At 43.5% G+C, this 22,255-nt stretch overlaps 1 protein-coding gene across 1 annotated transcript in view; it reads left to right on the plus strand.

Annotated features, from left to right (window-relative positions):
- Nucleotides 1-22,255, plus strand: part of LOC137344881 (eosinophil peroxidase-like) — a 53,852-nt gene that overhangs the window by 24,886 nt on the left and 6,711 nt on the right. The window contains exons 7-13 of the mRNA XM_068008125.1: nucleotides 3,698-4,052; nucleotides 6,189-6,349; nucleotides 7,039-7,297; nucleotides 8,957-9,127; nucleotides 11,393-11,630; nucleotides 15,237-15,442; nucleotides 19,812-19,973. Coding sequence (XP_067864226.1) covers nucleotides 3,698-4,052; nucleotides 6,189-6,349; nucleotides 7,039-7,297; nucleotides 8,957-9,127; nucleotides 11,393-11,630; nucleotides 15,237-15,442; nucleotides 19,812-19,973 — 1,552 coding nt within the window. The remainder of the gene's footprint in view (nucleotides 1-3,697; nucleotides 4,053-6,188; nucleotides 6,350-7,038; nucleotides 7,298-8,956; nucleotides 9,128-11,392; nucleotides 11,631-15,236; nucleotides 15,443-19,811; nucleotides 19,974-22,255) is intronic.

Consider the following 22,255-nt stretch of genomic DNA (forward strand, 5'->3'; position numbering starts at 1 on the left):
AATGACGAACCGGATTCTTTCCCCTCAGTCTGGTTCAGCAAGAACTGATTCGAGTACACAGTAAAGTTCAACACAACTTTAATAGCAGATCTTAGTCTGTAGCTTCAATTCAGATTCCTGAGAGAATCCGAACGATTCTAACAGAATAAGGAGACAAAGACAAAGACAAAAACTCATACCTTTATACAGATCGATAGGGGTTGGAACATCATTAACACAAGAGTCAACACCAATCATAAGCCGGGCACAGGTTGCCATGCGGGGTTACATTATTTCCGGCCAATCATAGATAATCCATGTGCTGACCATGTTACTGTTAGACATCAAAGGGGATACTTCCTCACCTTCCAACTTGGAATGTTCTTCCCTGTTCCTTATCTCCCAACCTGGAATGTCTTTCAACTTTGGCTAAGCTCGTTACTTATATTGATCTGCCATAAACATGGAGACATTCAGACCAGTCCTTGAATCACATCAAAGACCTATCATTGATAAGACAATGCAGGCCTGCTGACTAAGCAAACATATGGCCCAGCAGGAGGGCCCGGCCACCTGTATCAATCTCAGTTACTAACTAATTAACCCTTTCTAACCATTTTGCATTCTGCTTCTTTGCCACGTAGGCATTTTAATATTTTACCAAAAACTGACCACGTAGGGATTCTCACCGTGATGGTGGGGATATCGGGAAGAGGCTGAGATGGATCATCCACTCGGCACTTCTGGCTGCAAACACTTCAGCCTTGTCTTTTGCACTCACGTGCTGGACTCCGCCATCATTGAGGATGGGGATGTTTGCAGAGCCTCCTCCATCCCGTTAGTTGTTTAATTGTCCACCACCATTCACGACTGGATGTGGCAGGACTGCAGAGCTTTGATCTGATCCATTGGTTGTGGAATCGCTTAGCTCTGTCTATAACATGTTGCTTCCGCTGTTTAGCTTCACCAGGTTGGCACCTCATTTTTCGGTACGCCTGGTGCTGCTCCTGGCATGCTCTTCTACACTCCTCCTTGAGCCAGGGTTGATCCCCTGGCTTGTTGGTAATGGTAGAGTGATGAATATGCCAGGCCATGAGGATACAGATTGTGGTGGAATACAATTCTGCTGCTGCTGATGGCCCACAGCGCCTCATGAATGCCCAGTTTTGAGCTGCTGGATTTGTTCTGAATCTATCCCATTTAGCACAGTGGTAGTGCCACACAACACATTGGATGGTGTCCTCAGTGCGAAGACGGGACTTCATCTCCACGAGGACTGTGCAGTGGTCACTCCTACCAATACTGTCATGGACAGATGCATTTGCGACAGGTAGATTGGTGAGGACGAGGTCAAGTAAGTTTTTCCCTCGTGTTGGTTTGCTCACCACCTGCCGCAGGCCCAGTCTAGCAGCTATGTCCTTCAGGACTCAGCCAGTAGTGGTGCTACCGAGCCACTCTTGGTGATGGACATTGAAGTCCCCCACCCAGAGTATATTCTGTGCCCTTGCTACCCTCTGTGCTTCCATCCAAGTGGTGCTCAACATGGAGGAGGACTGATTCATCAGCTGAGGGAGATGGTAATCAGCAGGAGATTTCCTTGCCCATGTTTGACCTGATGCCATGAGATTTCATGGGGTCCAGAGTCAATGTTGAGGACTTCCATGGCTACTCCCTCCTGACTGTATATCACTGTACCGCCACCTCTGGTGGGTCTGTCCTGCCGGTGGGACAGGACATACCCAGGGATGGTGATGGAAGAGTCTGGGACGTTGGCTGAAAGGTATGATTCTGTGAGTATGGCTATGTCAGGCTGTTGCTTGACTAGTCTGTGGGACAGCTCTCCCAATTTTGGCACAAGTCCCCAGATGTTAGTAAGGAGGACCTTGCAGGGTCGACTGGGCTTGGTGTTTTGCCGTTGTCATGTCCGGTGCCAGGTGGTCTGTCCAGTTTTATTTTTATTATGACTTTTCGTAGCGAGATTTTACAACTGAATGGCTTGCTAGGCCATTTCAGAGGGCAATTAAGAATCAACCACATTGCTGTGGGTCTGGAGTCACATATAGGCCAGACCGGGTAAGGAGGGCAGGTTTCCTTCCCTAAAGGACATTAGTGAACCAGATGGGTTTTTACAACAATCCGGTAGTTTCATGGCCATCATTACTGATACTAGTATTTTAATTCCAGATTTTTATTTAATTAATTGAATTTAAATTCGCCAGCTGCCGCGGTGGGATTTGAACTCATAACTCTGGATTTTAGTCTAGGCCTACTGGATTATTAGTCTAGTAACATAACCACTATGCTACCGTACCCGTGGATAAAGATGCAATGCTTGATTTTGTTCTGGGAATTGAACTAGGGCTCTTAGAATCGTTATTTTCACTCTTCTGTAAATCCTCTCCACTAAATCAATATATTTCTGCAAGGCAGTGCCCAGAGTTACACACAATCGGTGTCTTCAATGAGTTATGTAGAGTTAATGTAACTTGTCTTTCTTGCAGCTCCAATGCCCTGAGATGTGTCTCAGTTCCTGATTTGTGTAATTTATCACAGCTACATATTGTTTGAATGTTTTTGCCAAATAATTAATTTGTGCCTTTAAAAATATGCATTCCTCTATACACAGTCCACATTTGGTGCACCTGTCTGCATTGTTTTATATTTCTACTCACATTAAAATCAACCTACTATTCCCTAGCCCATTCACTTGGTTTGTTCAGACCAGTTTGAATACTATTAACCTCCCTTATACTAGTCACCAGGTCATGTAACTTGGTGCAATCAGCAATTTTTTAATAATAACTGGAAGTCCACTCCTCCATGTCATTTATTGTGAGCAACAGGACCCAGAACAATCCCTTGTGGAATTTCCCCAGCCACTGACTCCATATAGAGCTTTTTCCATTTACCATCACACTCTGTGTTCTACTCCTAAACCAGTTTACAATCCAACCAGCTAACCTGCCACTAATCCAATGACCCTTAATCTTCTTTATCTTCCTCCTGTTATGATGTGGAGATGCCGGTGATGGACTGGGGTGGACAAATGTAAGGAGTCTTACAACACCAGGTTATAGTCCAACAGTTTTATTTGAAATCACAAGCTTTCGGAGGCTTCCTCCTTCGTCAGGTGAGCGTAGGATTCCATAAAGGTATAGCATATATAGTCAGAGAACAATGCCTGGTGATTACAGATAATCTTTCCAACTGCCCGATATCAAAGCAATCAAAGGACTTGAATGGTGTTCAGACATTGAAACATTACATACAAGATTACCGAATACACAAACGGTCACAACACAAAGACAGAGAGAGAGAGAGAGAGAGACACACCCGAAAGGCAGAGAAAAAGATAGAATGACCAGTTGTATTAAAAACAGATAACTTTTTTTCGCTGGTGGGGTTACATGTAGCGTGACATGAACCCAAGATCCCGGTTGAGGCTGTCCTCATGGGTGCGGAACTTGGCTATCAATTTCTGCTCGACGATTTTGCAGGCATTGTTCTCCAGGCATTGTTCTCTGACTATATATGCTATACCTTTATGGAATCCTACACTCACCTGGCGAAGGAGGAAGCCTCCAAAAGCTTGTGATTTCAAATAAAACTGTTGGACTATAACCTGGTGTTGTAAGACTCCTTACATTCTTCCTGTTAGTGTTTGTAGAACCGTTTGTGACTAACTATTTCTAAAAGTGTTCTGGACCTTTACTGCCAGATACCTCCTAATGACACCAGGATCAAAGATACTAAGATCTGCTTGCCTTTCTTCCGATCGGCTCCTGCGTGTGGCAGTGGTGAGCTGGGCTCATTGTTTGGAGATGTTAACACTCGTCAGCAGATCAACTCCCTCACTGCTTTCATCGATGTTAATGAAGTCTACGGCAACACAGAGTGTCTGGCCAACAAAATCAGAAACCTGACCAACGAGCTTGGCATGATGGCTATCAATGAGGAATTCTCTGACAATGGACTGGAATATTTACCATTTAACACTATTGCACGCAACCTTTGTGGAAGAATGGGGGAAAGCTGTCTCACCAGTCAAAATTCAACTCCGTGTTTTATAGCTGGTGAGTTACGGCTGGTTAAAGAAATCCTGTCACAGGGCATTCCTTTCACACACACAGCTGAACCCGTTCAATTGTTTAACACATATCTCAGGAATTTAGATTGAAAGGAGTTTGGAGATATTATGCAGCAGTTAGTCATGGGGCTTGGAGACTTCTGGAGTCAAGAATAATTGAAAAATAAGACAAGAAATAATTCAAGCTCTGCACCAATTACAATAAAGGAGATTGAGAAAATGGGAGTGGGACAAGAGTGGGCCAAAAATGGCAATACACCATTACCACCCATTCTCGCTTCCAGTACGGTCGCTGCCATATTCTTCAGGGCTATCAGCAAGGCGGCCCAGTCACCTACCTGTTTCAGGTAGGAGCCTGTTTGTAATATGCAAATCAGAGTGCTAAGCCAGTTGTAGGACCTTATGCAATTTTGAGGTACCAATGGATGGAGCTTGCACCGTGCATGCTCTGCCCATTGGTCCTAGCAACGAGTGCCTTACCAGTTGTGAGTAAAGAGGTCGCTCAGGAAAAGATAGGTTTTCTTTTTAAGATTTTGTGAGGCCAGGAGGAGCGTGAATGCTACTCCTGGCCCTACAAAAAAAAAAATCCGGCCTGCTGCTGGCCAGTCCGCATCCCCCTCTTGCCACCCCAGGATTGCCTGACCCACACCCCGCCCAAGGAGAAATTTCAGGCTCGGCCATGAGGTGGCGCTGCCGGAATTCCCACCCGCCCTGACCAGTGAGCTGCCCATGAGTGCCCAAACAGCACTCACAGCTCACAGGGATTGTGGAAATTAGGCCCAGCCCTCAAAATAGCACATGGCTCCACATAGGGACTTCGAGCAAGTGATGTGAGCGCTCCTCCTGCCGCCCGCCTTAAGTCCACCCAAAGTTAAAATCAACCTCATGGATCTCCAATGAAAAATAAAGAGATATATGAAGGAAATGATGAGTCTCAGATATATAAAAATATGGCATGGTAGCACTGCGCAACAAGCAAAACACACATTGTCAAGGAATGGGAAGGATGGAGGGTTCAATCAAAAATCTGCTTAGTTCTCAATCTGAATTGGTGCAGCTGGGATTGTACTGGCCAACAGCTGTATCTTCTCCTTTAATGGAGGGGAAATCTGACGGGGTTGCTTCACTTTATGCCTCCTAGCAGGTAGTCAAAAGAACTTGTAGTCAGGCTGCTTACTTGTTGTTTTAGCAACAAGATACCAGCATCTGGCCAAGGCAAAGATAAAAACATGTGTGGATAAATTGCAAATGAATTAAAAAAATTGTTGGGCTTCATTTTTACACGTCAGTGCACAGCGGCTACACTAATATGCAGAAAAGATTGGAATGTTGCAAAGTTACAGAGCCAAGGCTGACATCTGTTGACATTTTGCTGTACTATCTCCTCTGACTTCACAAAGAGCTCCCAAATCTTTGCCTGTAAAAAAACTCAGTTTTCTCTTTTGTGCCAAACAATTCTTTGCTCCTCATCGACTCATAACTTTGTATAAAGTTTGTCAAATTGTAACTTTAACCAAATTCTTGAAACTGGAGCTTCCAGTGTTCCCTTCTTCCTACAATCTACAGGTTTTTGGAACTCAACCTTGACATCAGTTGATTTTTGCCTTATGATTTATTTCCTATCTTTTCTTAATTTCTTTGTCCTGCCCTATTGTTTTTGTAGTTGATCTCACCAATTATTTTGGGCATATTTCACTGCTATGACATTGATATCTTTTTGAAAGCCTCTTGTAAGTGTCCTGCATGTTTTATTAAACATGTACCAACATCTTTCAGTTGTGTAGCACAGTCTAGTTGTTCAGAAGGGATCCATAATCCTCACTGAGCTTCATCCTCGTGCTTTGTGAAGGAGAAAGGAATAGAAGGATATGCTGATATGGTTAGATGAAGAGGGGTAGGAGGAGGCTCGTGTGCAGCATAAATACCAGCATAGACCAGTTGGGCCAAATGGCCTGTTTCTGTGCTATAAATTATATGTAATACTGAGCCCCCCGATCATACTGCACCCTGTAATTCATGCTCAGTTGCCTGTTCGATTGGCTATTTCTTTATGTATTTGTCCTCTTTAATTAAGATTGTAAAAACAACACTTGTGAACTTGACACTAATTGTCTTCCCACAGGTGATGTACGTGTAAACGAACAGCTGGGGCTGTTATCCTTTCATACAATATTTCTACGGGAACACAATCGCTTAGCGACAGAGCTGAAGAGACTGAACCCGCACTGGAGTGGAGAAACGACCTACCAGGAAGCAAGGAAAATCATGGGAGCATTTCAACAGGTAGAGAGAAAATGTTATTGGTAAAGTCTATAAGGGCAGGCCTTACTCTGTGACTCAGGGTCGTCTTCAATAGGGTTTGTAGTTCATTTTTAATCAGACTGTTACTTTTACGGTTAATTTGATCTGTTTTCCTTGATTCTGTTCAGGTAGCAGTCATTGATATAATATTGTCTCCTGTTTTTTGTTAAATTTAAATATATTCCCGTTCTGTCCCAGCTGACTGCAGCTTTCCTCAGCTTAGCAATATGTTGGTCAGTGGTCAATGCACTTCCAATGGCATTGATGATGTGGGGTTAGACATTGGGATGCCCCCACTTCAAGGGAGACAAAGTGGGGATGCCCTGTTTTGAGGTCAGGCGGCCTGCTGTATTCAGTTGATTTCTTTTTGCTGAGGGGGACCCACTTACAGGGGCATAAATGGAGAGAACCTATTAATTGTGGCTTTCTCACCTGATTATTTCTTTCTGAACTCCATTACGAGCTCAGCTGTCAGGGTGAAAGGACAACTTTCTGTCACACTCACTCCCAGACCCAGTAGCTCATACCTGAACTGCTCTATCTGTGCCAGACATGTAGCCAATAAACGGAGCTGAACAGATCTTTTACTGACAGAACACTTGCTGATCCCTTTTGAGTTTATTGTTTTTAGATCAAACTACACTGAATGATGACTTTTCTCACTGCTGCAGATAATAAATTACAGAGACTACGTTCCCCTGGTAATCGGTCAGAAGGCAATGCAGAAATATCTCCCAGGTTACGAAGCCTACGATGAATTTGTTGATCCCAGTATTGCCAATGTTTTCTCAACGGCAGCTTTCCGTTTCGGACATCTCACCATTCCGCCAATACTGACCCGCTTAGCTGAAAACTACCAGGAACACCCTCAGTACAAAAACCTCCTCCTACACGAGATTTTCTTCACTCCCTGGAGATTGGTAAGGGAAGGTAGGTAACGCACTTTAATATTACTGCAGCATACTCAGCCTGAGACATTGCACTAATACTAAGAGCAGGGTTGGACTGCATTAATGGGCACATAGTTTGATGTTTGCAGTAACTAGAGTCTAACTGTGAGTGAATGAGATGTAGAATATTGAGCTGAATACTCCATGCCCTGCAGTGGCACAGCATTAAGATTGTATAGGACACCATATAACCCATAAAGACAACACTAGCGAGCTCAGATTTGTGACTTGCCTACAGTCCTCCCTGCTTTTTAAAAAAAGGGCAAATTGCTGATAGCAAATGATTCCATTTGATAATTGATGTTCACACAAAGCAACATCCTAAGTGCTTCACTTTAAACATTGTAGAGCAGAGCTCTTGTGATGTCAGTGGTTCAGGTTGCCCTTTTGCTTTTATTAGTATGAGATGATTTTAACTCAAGTCCCAGTTTCTGGAATTTCTGGTGCCTTTCATTTGTTCTATTTTGGATCTGATTTCCTCGGCTGCTGCCTTCAATATGTCACATGTCTGGCTGTATAATTTGTACAGATAATGTGGTTGGGGGAGGGGCAGGTGCTCGTTTGCTCTAGGGTCAGTGGCAGTGAAGCAGACAGTGCACTGCCATTTGAATTGGCATTTAATGGCTATGAAGGATCATTGCTCAGTGCTGGCAGCTTCCAAGTTCATTGATGTATTCTATCAGCTAATTCAGCCAATCATGGAATATTAAATAGCATTCATTTTAATATTTCCCATCTAGGGCTGGAATCCACTTTTAACCTCTGGTGGTTTCATGTTTTGGTCGCAGCTCTCTGCACAGAGCAACTTTGACCCATACCATTACTCATTGCAGCAGAGTCTGAGAACTTCAGTCAAGTTTTTTATTTCCATAACTGCATATAAAGATAAATTCATTGGCCCCTCATCGTCAGGGAGGAGCAGCATTGAAATAGAGAAAGGGTTGGAGAATCAGCATTGCAGTGGTCTAGCTCAGCTCCGACCCATGCTTGGCTTGGGAGATTGCCACTCTAAAATTATCCCACAAAGAGTAGAACATGTCAACTACTCTTTCAAATTGGAGTTTGACAACTGTGTAAAACTGAGGGAGACACAGCTTAGGAACAGAGGAATATGCAGAAATGAAGATCAAACTACCATACTATACTCTCTCTTCTACCTTTCAAACCATATTAAATGCACTCCCAAACATGTCAAGCTACCATTCTATACTCTCTCTTATACCTTAAAATTATCATACTGTCCTTTCTCTTATACCCTACAAAGTACCATATTGAAGTGCATCAACTAGAATTTTCATAGGGGTTGTCCTAATCTACTGCAGTAACTTCATTGGAGATCCTGGAGAAACAGGGTAAATGGCTATCAAAGGCTATTTCTCCATTGTTTCTGCTGAAATTATGACAGAAGACTGGGAGAAATTCAGGGCCTATCGGTTAAACCCTTCAATCTACAATATTATATTGAGTCTTGCTTAAATAATGGTGTTTTTGTTGGGTAACAATCATTGTCACAGACATTTCTGGCTGGTCATGTGGAGGTCTTTAACTGTCGGTCACTCTACCACCAGCTGCAGGTTAGAAAGTGGGTTGAAAAACTAGGCAATGGATTAACAAAACTTGTTTTACTCTGTGTGTGTAGGTGGAGTAGATCCCATTATTCGAGGATTGTTGGCCAATCCCGCCAAACTGCAGACACAGGACAGGATGATGCTGGATGAACTGCGGGAGAAGCTGTTTAAGTTGACCGCTCATTTAGCGCTGGACCTGGGTGCTCTGAATATGCAGCGTTCCCGGGATCATGGAATCCCAGGTAACAGGAAGGCAAACACAGTGTAGAGTATAACTCAGAAAGACATGTAGTTATAATGTCAGATATTCCAACAATTTCATTATCTACAGTCACATTATCAAGAAGCCAGCAGGAAAATATTAGGTTCACTCACACAGAACAGCTGCTTCACCCCAGTGCTGATTGGAAATAATGTGGAAAGGCTGTTGTGAATATTGGTCCCCAGTGTAATGTAGCAGAGGGCAGGCAGTGACTGAGGAGCTGGAAAATGCTCCTTGGGATCATCTTTCAATCACCAGAGACTGCGGAAATGGGATCAGAATCACACCTCTGGGAATGTGATGTATCTCACCTGCTGTCATTGGTCACGTGGCTGCTACATCACATTGGATCCCTCTGAATTGAAATCTTTAGAATCGGGAATATTTACCAGGTAGTATTTACCAAGAATATTTACTAATGGGGTAATTACCAGGGAGAATTTGCCATATTGTGTTTGTCAGTGGAGGATTTATTAAAGAGTATTTACCAGGAATTATTTACTGGAGACTATTTACTGGGACTATTTACCAGCAAGTATTTACCAGCAATTATGAACCCAGGAATATTTAACCAGCCAGTATCTACCAGCAGTATTTACCAGTGGAGTATTTACCAGGAATATTCACCAACTAATATCCACCAGGGGTATTTACCACTGGAGTATTTACCAGGAATATTCACCAGCCAGTATCCACCAGACGTATTTACCAGTCGAGTATTTAATAGAAATATATCATTAGCCAGTATCTACTGGGGCATTTACCAGTAGACTATTCGCCAGGAAGTATTGGTGGGTATATTTACCACGGTACATTCATCAGACAGTATTTACTGGGGATATTTGTAGTGGAATATTTTCTTGAGAATATGTAACAGTGGAGTATTTACCAGGGTATATTTACTGGAAAGTATTTAGGGGAATATTTACCCAAAATATTTACCAATGGACTATTTGCCAGAGAGTATTTAATGAGAATATGTATCAGGAAGTACTTACCAGGGAATATTTGTCAGTGGATTATTTACAAGGGAACATTTATCTGTTATATTTACCAGTGAAGTATATAACCATTGGAGTATTTACCAAGGAATACTTACTGGGGACTATTTGCCAGGCAGTTAACCAGGATTATTTACCAGTGAAGTATTTACAGGGATCTATTTATTGGTGACTATTTACTAGGATTATTTGTCAGGGAGTTTTATCAAGGAGGATTTTCAAGTGAAGTATTTACTAGAGAGTATCAGGAAGAATTTACCGAGCAATATTTACAACAAAGTATTTGCCAGTAATTTATCAGGGAATATTTACGTCAGAGTACTTACTGGGAGAATTTACCACTAAGTAATTGCCATGAAGTATGTATCAGGAATATTTAGCCAGGAGTATTTACCAGTGGAATATTTCCCAAACAGTATTGACCAGTAATATTTACCTTGGAGAATTAACTCGGAAATATTTGCTAGGAATATTTATTACTGGAATCTTCACCAATGATTATTTAATAGAGAATATTTACGTAGGAATTCTTACTGAAAATATTTAGCAGGGATTATATACTGGCAGGTGATATTTACCAGGTAGTGTTTACTGCTAGAGTGGTTACCAAGGAGAATTTATCCAAATTGTATTTACTAGAGAGTATTTACCTCAATTTACTAGGAATATTTAGTAAGGAGTATTTACTCAATGGCATTCCCTGGGAAATATTTACCAGTGCACTATTTACAATGGAGTACTTACCAGTCCAGTATTTACTGGTGGAGTATTTCCTGGTGCAGTATTTATAACAATAACTTGCACTTATATAAACCTTTAATGCAGAAAAATGTCCCAAGGCTTGTCACAGAGGCATAATCAGACAAAAACGGACGTCAAGCCAAGAAGGAGAAATGACCAAAAGCTTGATGAAAAAGTGGATTCTCAGGAGGGTCTTGAAGAAGGAGAGGGAGGTGGAGAGGCAGAAGAGTTGAGGGTGGGAGTTCCAGAGTGTGGGGCCTAGGCGGCTGAAGGCACGGACATCAATGGCGGGGCCGAGGGTGGGAGGGAGGGATGCAGAGAGGCTAGAGTCAGAGGAATGGATTGTTCTGGGGAGGCTGTAGGGTTGTAGAGAAGGGAAGAAAATACCTTAAAATGAGGACCGACTCTCTGATAAAACAGAGTTCATTGTGTATTTTTTCCAGTGCAACTAATTCACTTTAGCTGACAGGTGTATTTTCCCTTTTTCTCTCTGAATTTCACAGGTTACAATGCTTGGCGGAAATTCTGTGGCCTTTCAAAGCCCAAGAATGTGATTCAACTTGCTGCAGTCCTCAATAATTTGGAACTAGCAAAGAAACTCCTCAACCTGTACGGAACTCCAGACAATATTGAAGTGTGGGTGGGGGGAATCTCCGAACCCTTTGTGGAAGGTGGGAAGGTGGGCCCCTTGTTGGCCTGTTTGATAGGACAGCAATTCAAGAACCTGAGAGATGGAGACAGGTAATGGACAATATTATGAGAAAAAAAAACAAGAATTGAAAGCTTTAACATTCGTTGACTTGTGGGTTTCCACTACAGTAGAATAAGACCGTCGCAATCAAGGGATCGCAGCTCAGAGACCCAGGGCTGTTTGGCACTCCAATCTGCCAGTCTTGCTTGTGATGCGTTTAGTCAGTCAATTGTATTGTGTAGAGCATGTTGAGATTGTGTTCATGGTTTTCCATCACTGTACATGCAGTGAGCATTTGGTTTAGTGGTAGAATTCCCGCCTCTGAGTCAGAAGGAGCGAGGTTTGAACCATTCTCCAGATAGACCCGGTGCATGGAGACCAGTGCTCCGACTCTGAATTCTGGGTTAATATCCAGCGGGTGACTGATGAGCTTCAGTTGCCCCCTCCCAACTTCCCCTCATCATATGAGTTGTGGGAGCCCTTAAAACCCTTCAGCCATAAAGGACTAACCATCCCATCGGATGGTATGAAGATGGTTACGGGCACGGAAGAGGGTCCACGTCGCGGCCTGTCAGACTGTTAATCAGCTTGCAAATCTTTCCACTACTTCACACTATCCTCCAAGGGAACAGCGTGACGATACGACGACAATCACTGTACAAAAAACTATGAAGGTTGCGTCACTAGCTGTTGCCTCTCCATAAACATGTCTTTTGTCAGCCAGTTAGAGACCCACTGAGACCATGAGACCACTCAGCCTCCTGAGGAACCTTGAAGGTAAAAAAAGTGAAATCAACATTACATTAAATGAACTGAAAAATACAGTGAGACATTTCCAAGTAAAAGTGCCACAAGTTGGAGTTTAGTCAGGAGATGCAGTTGGTAAAGCTCTGGCGTTAGTAACGGTCCAGAGGCCATCGGGGAACCATGGGATAGATGCACAGAAAGGCAGTGCTGGGGTTGTCAGTTTGTTGGGAGTCCCTGTCTAACCACAGACATCAGCTTTCAAGCATGGTGACCTGCTCTCCTAAACATTCCTTCCTATCGCACCAGCTGCTGTCCAGGCCTGTACATTGAACACTATGGACAACCCTAGTTAGATTTTCAGGCTGAGAAACTGAGTCGGTTCGTTAAATACAGAAAATCTAATCTCCCTCTCCCGGGTCAATCAGCTACTGTATTTGAGGTCAGTGAATGCTCTCCCTGCTGAACCCTCATCATACAGCTGCTATATTTGGGGTCAATCCACTGTTTTTAGGAACAGTGAATGCACAGTCTCTGCTGTGCATTTGCATTCAGCAGTTTAGCAGAATTCATGGAATTTACAGCACGAAAGGAGGCCGTTCAGCCCATCGTGCCAGTGCTGATGTTAGCTCTTCAACTGGAATTAACTATTTCAATCCCATTTCTCTACACTTCCCCTGTATCCTTTTATGTTACATGGAATTGTATAGAATGTACAGTAGAGAAACAGGCCATTCGGCATAACAGGTCCATGCCGATGTTTATGCTCCACACAAGCCTCATCCCACCCTTCTTCATCTAACCCCATCAACATATCCTTCTATTCCTTTCTTCTTCATGTATTTTTCTAGCTTCCCCTTATATGCACCTATGCTGGTCACCTCAATTAATCCTTGTGGTAGCGAGTTCCACATTCTAAGCAATCTCTGGGTAAAGAAGTTTCTCCTGAATTCCCTATTGGATTTACTAGTGACTATCTTATATTTATGGCCTCTAGTTCTGCTGTCCCCCACAGGTGGAAACACCTTCTCAACGTCTACCCTATTGAACCTCCTTTCATAATCTTAAAGACCTCTATCAGGTCACCCCTCAGTTTTCTCTTTTCTAGAGAAAAGAGCCCCAGCCTGTTCAATCTTTCCTGATAGATATAGGAACAGGAGTAGGCCATTTAGCCCCTCGAGCCTGTTCCGCCATTCACTGAGATCACGGCTGATATGTGACTTAACTCCATATGCCCATCTTTGCCCCATATCCCTATTACTTTTGGTTAACAAAAATCTATCAATCTCAGATTTAAAAATTAATAATTGAGCTAGCATTAACTGTCGTTTGCGGGAGAGAGTTCCGAGCTTCTACTACCCTTTGCATGTAGAAGTGCTTCCTAACTTCACTCCTGAAAGTCCTGGCTCTAATTTTTAGGCTATGTCCTCTAGTCCTAGACTCTCCAACCAGTGGAAATAGTTTCTCTCTATCTACCCTATCAGTTCCCCTTAATATCTTGAAAACGTCCATCAAATCACCCCTCAATTGTCTGAATTCTAGGGAATTCAACCGTAGTTTGTGTAATCTCACTTCATAATTTAACCCTTGGAGTCCAGGTATCATTCGAGTAAACCTTTTACCTTTAGGCTTTTGTTATTGCCCCCCCCCGCCTCACCACCACCTTGCTAGTTTAAAGCCTTATCCACCAACCTATTTATCCTTTCCCGCTGTTATTACTTTACAAATAGTTATCCTGTTCCCTTTCAATAAAGGAGGTTATTGACTCTGCCTTGATGGTCACTTATAAGGAATCTTACAACACCAGGTTATAGTCCAACAATTTTATTTTAAAATCACAAGCTTTCGGAGATTATCCCCTTTGTCAGGTGAAGGTGACATTGATGGTCACTTGTGATAAAGCATTCCATGTTCTCACAGCCCTTTGTGGAAATATTTATTCTAGCTTCCCTTTTATTCTTCTAATGTTAATCCTCAGCCTATATCTGTTGTTACTGATTTTACACCCAGTGGAAAGTCTTTTGAATTGTTTACCCTCTCAAGCCTTTCGCAATTTCGGAAACCTCTAATAGCTTCCCCCATAATTGTACAGTTTCCTGGTTTCAGTGAATCACACAAACAGATTGATTGCATAAGACATCGCAACAAGAAATGCTTGACTTTTTGCCCATTACAACCTCACCTACGCTGGGCATCTCAGGGACTTCAATACTTTCTCCTTTATTTGTTCAGGTGTCAGCCTTGGCTCACTGGTAGCACTCTCACCTCTGAGTTCAAAGGTTGTGGGTTCATACCCCACTTCAGAGACTTGAACACATAATCTACAGCTCAGTGCCATAATGAGGGAGTGCTGCTCTGTCAGAGATGCTGTCTTTCAGATGAGATGTTAAAGCAAGACCCCGTCTGCCCTCTCTGGTGGATGTAAAATATCCCATGACACAATTTGAAGAAGGTAGCCATGATGTGGAGATGCCGATGTTGGACTGGAGTTGACAATTGTAAACAATTTTACAACACCAAGTTATAGTCCAACAATTTTATTTGAAATTCACAAACTTTCGGAGGCTTCCTCCTTTCCACATTCACCTGAGGAAGGAGGAAGCCTCCGAAAGTTTGTGAATTTCAAATAAAATTGTTGGACTATAACTTGGTGTTGTAAAATTGTTTACAATTTGAAGAAGATTAGGGAAGTTCTCCATGTCCTGGCCAATATTTATCCCTCAATCAATACCACTAAAAACAGATTATCTGGTCATTTATCTCACTGCTGGTTGATGTATGCAAATTAGCTGCCGTGTTTCTCAAATTACAACAGTAACTATACTTTAAATGTTCTTCATTGGCTGTGATGTGCTGTGGGACATTGAGATTGTGACAGACACTACACAAATGCAAGTTCTTTCTTTCTTTAGATTCTGGTGGGAAAATGAAGGAGTTTTTACTGGTAGCCAGCGTCAGGCTCTTGCTCAAATCTCCGTGTCCAGGATAATCTGTGATAACACCAGGATTCAATTTCTTCCTCGGAAAGCATTTAGATACAGGCCATACCCACAAGGATATGTAAACTGTAGCCAGATACTACGGGTAAACCTGAGCGCCTGGAAGGAGGATAAGAAAGGTACGGTATCTCAGGGCTGGGCCCAGCCTTCACAAACCTGACATTACAGTTCATTTATGTTTTGAGTATAAAACTAACCAAATCTGCTGGTGTAAGGAAGGAGCAAAGGGAAGCTGAGAGCTGGAACTCTGAACTCCAATTCTCTGTGTTTCAGTGGTGTCACTTTGTTCTTTGATAGGCTGGGTGGCTGCCTGCAGTTTCTGGACCTTGATCTTTCTCATTTACACACTAACACAAATTAGACCATGGGATCCTGTAAGATTATTTTGTTCATCGCCAAATGTAGTGACTCCACAGACGGAACTGCAGCAGAGTGGGCACCAGGATCCTCTGCTCCTGACTCCACAATAATATCAAGGGCAAGCCAGAGGTCTCCTTACTAGCATGCAATAGCAGGCATTTGCACTGCTATGGGTGCATCATGGGCACCCGCCAAACATCTAAGGGGGTGGGTGAAACAGAGCCAGAAAGCCGCTTGTAAATTTTTATTCACTGCTTTTCTAAGCTGGCTGATACTTTGATTGGGATTGAGACCAAGACCCAGGCTTGAACCCTCAGATGGGCCTCACATCCATTACGGAGCTTATCCCTGTCTCCAGAGCCTTTGGTAGTTGGAGGCTGAGGCCGAGGAAATTCCTGGCATGGGAATTCTTTCCTCTGGCTATTTTACTGAGGTAGGATGGGCACCTCCCAGCCTCTGATATAATTTTCCTCCACTTTTGCCTATTTGGTGCCCCAGTGGAGGGGCATTTGTGGGAAGGCAGCACAGTGGCCTTCCCTCGGACCTCTATGACCAGAAAGTGTGCAGGAGTCCCAGGACAGACCAAAGACATTCGCAGCAAGTTCAAAAGATGTTTTAATCTCACCCCCTCATTGTTTTAGTAACCTACCCTCCCCCCACTCCAGCAACAGCTATAAGCCGTCAGACTCAGCAGCCAGGAGCGCACCTGGAGACCTTTGCGGCCTACAGCTGTACTTGAATTTCTTCATTTTTTTCAGGCACATGGACGGGAGTGCAGACTATGTGAAAAACGAGTATAGCTATCTTCTCACCAAATAAAGCTCCCTCGTCATTGCCACGTCAAACGCTCTCAGGGCAGGTACAGTACAGGTTAGGTGCAGAGTACGGCTCCCTCTACACTGATCCAACAAAGTGTCTTAACCTCCATCCTTAGAAAAGCTAACAGTGCAGTTAACAGGAGAAGCTCAGTGATATTTCTTGAAAGTTGGTTTGTTCTGTTTTCCACTTTATCCTAGCATGACACTAACATATATGTATTTTTTGTTGGTACCTGGGGGGTTTGTGAAGGAGTTGTAAGCCACATTTTCAGCTAGAGCACAAATCCCCAACAACTACCAGAGGTAGTCTAAGGATAAATAAATCATGTGGTGACCCTGGATATTGTGCTTTGACATGTGGATCCTGCATTGGGCATCACAAGCCACTTGCACCTTCATAAATGTCAGCCATCAGACAGAGTGCAGGCAACCTTTCTTCATGTATCACCAGTCAATGATGCCATGATCTTGGAAAAGGCACCAAAGGCTTGGAATGTGTGTTGTCTGCAACAGTTGATTCGCATCTCTGTGAAAATGGACAAGCCTCTGAACACTTTGAGACAGAACACCTGTTACGTTTTGGATGCAGCATGACATAATTTCTTGTCTAATAGTCACTAAATCACTACCAAGTGATTGAAATGAACCAGTAGCAAACAGCTTGAGGGTAGCCAAGACTTAAAAAGAGTCTTGAAGAGCAATTCTAGTCACAGGGCAAATCTCACGCTCTCTGTTAGCATTTGACAAAGTTGAGTGAATCTTCCTTGAAGAGCCTCAAACTTCTCTGACACAGCTCCTTCATCAGTCCAAATAAGATCTGTGACCCTTCAGACCAGTGTTGTCCAATAGAAATTGCTGACTAACCACAGGTGTGGCTATGGTGACACCATTTTAGCCACATGCATTAACTTTAGTAGAAAACACCTTACAAACACTTACTCATGATGTGGCGATGCCGGTGATGGACTGGGGTGGACAAATGTAAGGACTTGCACAACACCAGGTTATAGTCCAACAGTTTTACTTTAAATCACAAGCTTTCGGAGCTCACCTGACGAAGGAGATAAGCTCCGAAAGCTTGTGATTTAAAATAAAACTGTTGGTGTTGTGCAAGTCCAAACACTTACTCAATTCAGGTAAATGTGTATATAATGACCGTTTGCATTAAAATTTCACATATGTATATTTACTTAACAAGCATCTACCACCATTCAGTAACCAAGGAAGAAAAGCATTCACAATATAAAAGAAACTCACACACTGCTTTTTGTCTTGCAATTTTACCAACAATCGCACAAAAAGGTTAAAGTACACATGCATACACCGTACGAATAAGATTATTGAGATTGCATTCCCAAGGACAATGTCTATTACTCATTTTTTATTTACTAATCAGAAATGCAATTAGCCACATCTGGATTCCCAATTAGCCACATGAGGCTAGTGGCTAGTGTATTGGACGACACTGCTTTAGACCATATACCTGGTATGTAAGGGTGTATCTTCCACTGCCCTGTTTCCAAACAGTGCCCAAATTAGGGGGTGCAACGCAAAGAAAAATGGGCACTAATCCTTTTACCCCAATTCAGCACCTAAATAGCACTGCCCCTGAATTTCCTCTATGGCTTTTCTGGTGCTTGCATCTGTAGAAGGTGCAGCACTGTAAACTACATGCTGATGGCTGCCAAATGGGTCTGCACCCAGATTCCCTCTAATCGGGCTGGGTGCAGATCAGAGTCAGACTGCCTCGCACAAAAACCTGGTGCTCCTGCTACCTGAGCTGCCATTTAGGCATTACCTGCCTTAAAGTGACAGACCAGTATTGTGAAGAAAGGCTTTATCTTTGACCTTTTGCATTAAAAATGTTGCTAAATGCTATTTGTCTCTTGCACTTAGTAACCGAGGCTGAGTTCAGTACTGTACCACCACCCCCTTTTTGTGATGTGGCCTACTCTATTTAAATACCAAGAGGAAACTCAGACACCGAGGTGACTGTCCCAGACCTCTGGTATACTCTGCCAAATTTGCACCTGGGGAGCACAGAGAGCACAAAACCATTACATTGAGGTAAAATTTCCGCAGCAGTTCTCCCGATCTCCCGCAGTAACTTCAGTGGGAGATCGACAGGAATCTCAGAGGAACGGCGTAAATGGCATCAATGCTGATCCTCTGGTGTTTCTGCCAAAGTTACAGCCAAAGATCGGGAGAATCCCCTGCGGACATTTTATCCCATTCTCTATCTGAGAGTCCTGCACCTGTGACCCTCCGCTCCCATTTGGACAACCGACCCTTAAGCACTCAGACACTGCAGCATACCTGCTTTAATTAGATTATCTCTCTACTTCTGCCCCTACCCACGTCCCTCCGCCGCCACCACAGTAAATGTGCTTCACTGGTATGTTGCTCTCCCTCCCCACCACATCTCTTGACCCATGCAATCTCTTTGTGCTTTCAGACTGCTTATCTAACATCCAGTCTTGGATGAGCCGTAACTTCCTCCAGTTAATCACCGGGAAGACTATTGTCCTTAGTTCCTACCGCAAACCCCATACCCTTGCCAGTGATGCCATCCCCCTCCCTAGCCATCATCTCTGGCTGAAGCAGATTGTTTGCAACCTCAGCATCCTTTTTTACCCCCAAGCTTAGTTTCCAACCCCATATCCTTTCCATCATAAAGACCACCTACTTCCACCTCCATAACATCACCCTCCTCTGCCCCTACCTCAGCACATCTTCTGCTGAAATCCTCATCCATGCATTTGACACCTCAAGACTCAATTACTCCAACGATCCCTAGCCAGACACCCATCCTCCACCCTCCATAAACTTCAACTGATCCAAACCCCTGCTGCCTGTATACTATCCTGCACCAAGTATCACTTTCCCATCTCCCCTGTCCTGACTGACCTACACTGGCTCTCGGTCCCCAATTTAAAATTCTCATCCAAGTGTGTAAGGCTCTCGATGGCCTCTCTCCTCCTTATCTCTGCAACCTCCTCCAGCTCTACTACCCGCCTTCTTTGAACTTTCCATTCCTCTGGCTCCAGCCTCTTGTCCGTGCCCCCTCCCTTTACCCCACCATTGGTGGCCGTGCTTTCGTAGTTTCTGCCACCTAGACCTCATGCACTGGAATTCCCTCCATAAATCCCTTTGCTTCTTCATCTCCCTCTCCCCCTTTAAGACTCTCCATAAAACCCACCCCATTGACCAAGCTTTTAGTCAATTTGCTTAATCTTTGGCTTGGCTTCCTCAATTGCTCAAATATTCCTTGTAACCTCTCCTGATCAGTGTCTGTTTGTTCCCTTTACAGTGACCCCCTGCGGCTCAGTCCCTGTTGTCGCTCACGCCCATTTCTCGATCTGTAAATCCTCGGTCAGGTACACCTGTGAGTCTGGATTCAAGCTGGATAGAGGGGATACGATCACCTGTCTGAGTGACGGACAGTGGAACTCTGCACCACCTGCCTGTAGAGGTAAGAACTTTAATAAATGAATGAATGGAACAATTGAAATGGAATGAAGGAAACAATGGGAAATAATTGATCATTTGGGCAGACTGAGCAGGCTGACTGCCTGGGAGGTCCAGACCATTCCAAGTGCTGGGTCTCATTTAAATAGAACCGGCAAGCGGCCCACCATGAATGGACGTCCCAATGCAGCTCGCTGGATTAGGGCTGGCGCAATTTCAGGCAGTCTGGAGGCCATCCGGCTGGCAGTAAGGTCAGACCCGGGGCGGGGGAGGAGGCTTCACGATCACAGAGGTGGGTGGTGGGCCCAGGGCAGCAGCCACCCAAATTACATTTGTGCAAAGCTCCAGCTTCTCCTAGTCCCACAAAAGTACATTTTTCGTTTACCTTTGAGGGCCCCTGCTTCATGGCTGACAGGTTCAACTGAGCAGAGTGTCCACGGCGGATGCTCCACCACTAGGCCATAAAAATGGCTTTGAAGTCCTAACTATGTAATAAGATCTTGATTAAAATGTATTCATGAGGCGCCTACCTGAATCAGGAGGGCACCTCATCCATGTATTAAACCAGCAGCTGGAAGATGGCGGCGGCAACCAACAGTACGTCTACTGCTTTGATTTTAACTCCCGTGCTGCCTGGTTCCCGTGGCTTTTAAATTCCCTCTAATTGTATACAAAGCCTACAGGAAAAAGGGAGGGGAGAAATATGGGAAGGCAATAAGAAAATTCTACAGCAGCCAAAGACGGAATTAGTGGTGCAAAGAGAGAAACAAAGCAAAGCATGTTTTATTCTGTGCTTAACATGTTACGCAGCATCCTAAGGGTAAAGGAACGGAAAGGGAGGAATTTTGAATTCCGAGGGTTGCATTGCACATCAATCCTGAAGCTCCCCAAGGGTTCTGCTGGTCTCCCAGTGGAGTTAGTGTAGGAGACTGGGTGGTCCCGCATGGAAATTCAGGGCGGTCGACTTTAGTGGTTTCCGTTTTGCTGCGACACTAAAGTTAGTATAAATATGGAGACAGATCAGTGCTGTGACTGCCCATCACACTAGGAACTTGAAAGTGAAACTCACTGTGGCTGGGGGTTCAAACCCAAGCTGTAGACCTCTGACTGCTGTAAAGGCCCTCTCTGTACCTGTGGAAAAACGTAGGGCGATTTGCTCCGACCTTACTGTGCGCACTGGTAATGTATCTGGAAAAATATAAGTGGTGAGTATTTGAAGAGGAAGAGAAAACACTAGAATTATTGATTGTTTTCTAGAACATTTCACTAAAGAAAATATTGACTTGTTATCCAGTGGTTGGAATACAATTAATGAAGAATTGGTACTTGATAGGTTGTGGGGAGTGAAGACTAGAAAATCCATTGGACCAGATAATGTATGTCTTCAAATGCAGAAAGAGACTCTGGAGGAAAACTGTGGGGCACTGGTTTTGGACAGGAAAGATTTGTTATTAGCTAGCAAATATAGTACCTATATTTAAAAAGGGGCACAAATTTGATTCAGATGACTACAGTCCACAGTCTATCACCAATAGAAGATAAAATAATGGAATCTATTCTAAGGGGCAGGCTGGCGGCATACCTGTACCACACTAACTCAGTAAGAATCAGTCAGCATGGAATTAGGAGGGGAAGTTCTTGCCTGACAAAGCTCCTCGACTCCTTTGCGAATATTACAGATAAAGTATATAGTGGCAACCTCTGTTAGTGTTGGCCACAGGGGAGGAACTGAGTGCAGCCCTGCAGGTTGAGTGTCAATCTCAGGGGAGCTCCTGAGTGCAGTCCTGTAAATGTCAGTGTCAGCCTGGAGGGAGATGCTAAGCGGAGTCCCAAGGAGGTTGGTGCTTAGACTCATGTAGTTTCTTATCTAAATAAATGCCCTGGATACAGAAAAGCATTGGAGATGATACTAAAATAGAAAATAGTAGGGACAGGGGATACAGTTAATAATTTCCTGAAGGATTAAGACCAGCTATGCAACTAGGCAGAAAATGCCAATATAAATTTAGTACTAACAAAAGTGACGTATTGTACTTTATGTAAAAAAAAAAGTCAACATAAATGTACAATGAATGGGATTGAAATAAAACATAGAATTACATAGAATTTTACTGCAATGAACTACATAAAACATTAAATGAGCCTGATGAGGTAACCAGGAATATGAACTTTAAGATAAATGAACTAGTAGAACCCAGCAATCATAAAATTAAATTAGTGAAAAGTGAATTGGAAAGAGATCCGTGCAGGATAATAGAACGGTCCTGAAATTCCTGGGTTGGGGGA

Source organism: Heptranchias perlo, chromosome 28, assembly GCF_035084215.1.
Source record: "Heptranchias perlo isolate sHepPer1 chromosome 28, sHepPer1.hap1, whole genome shotgun sequence".
Taxonomy (NCBI): Eukaryota; Metazoa; Chordata; class Chondrichthyes; order Hexanchiformes; family Hexanchidae; genus Heptranchias; species Heptranchias perlo.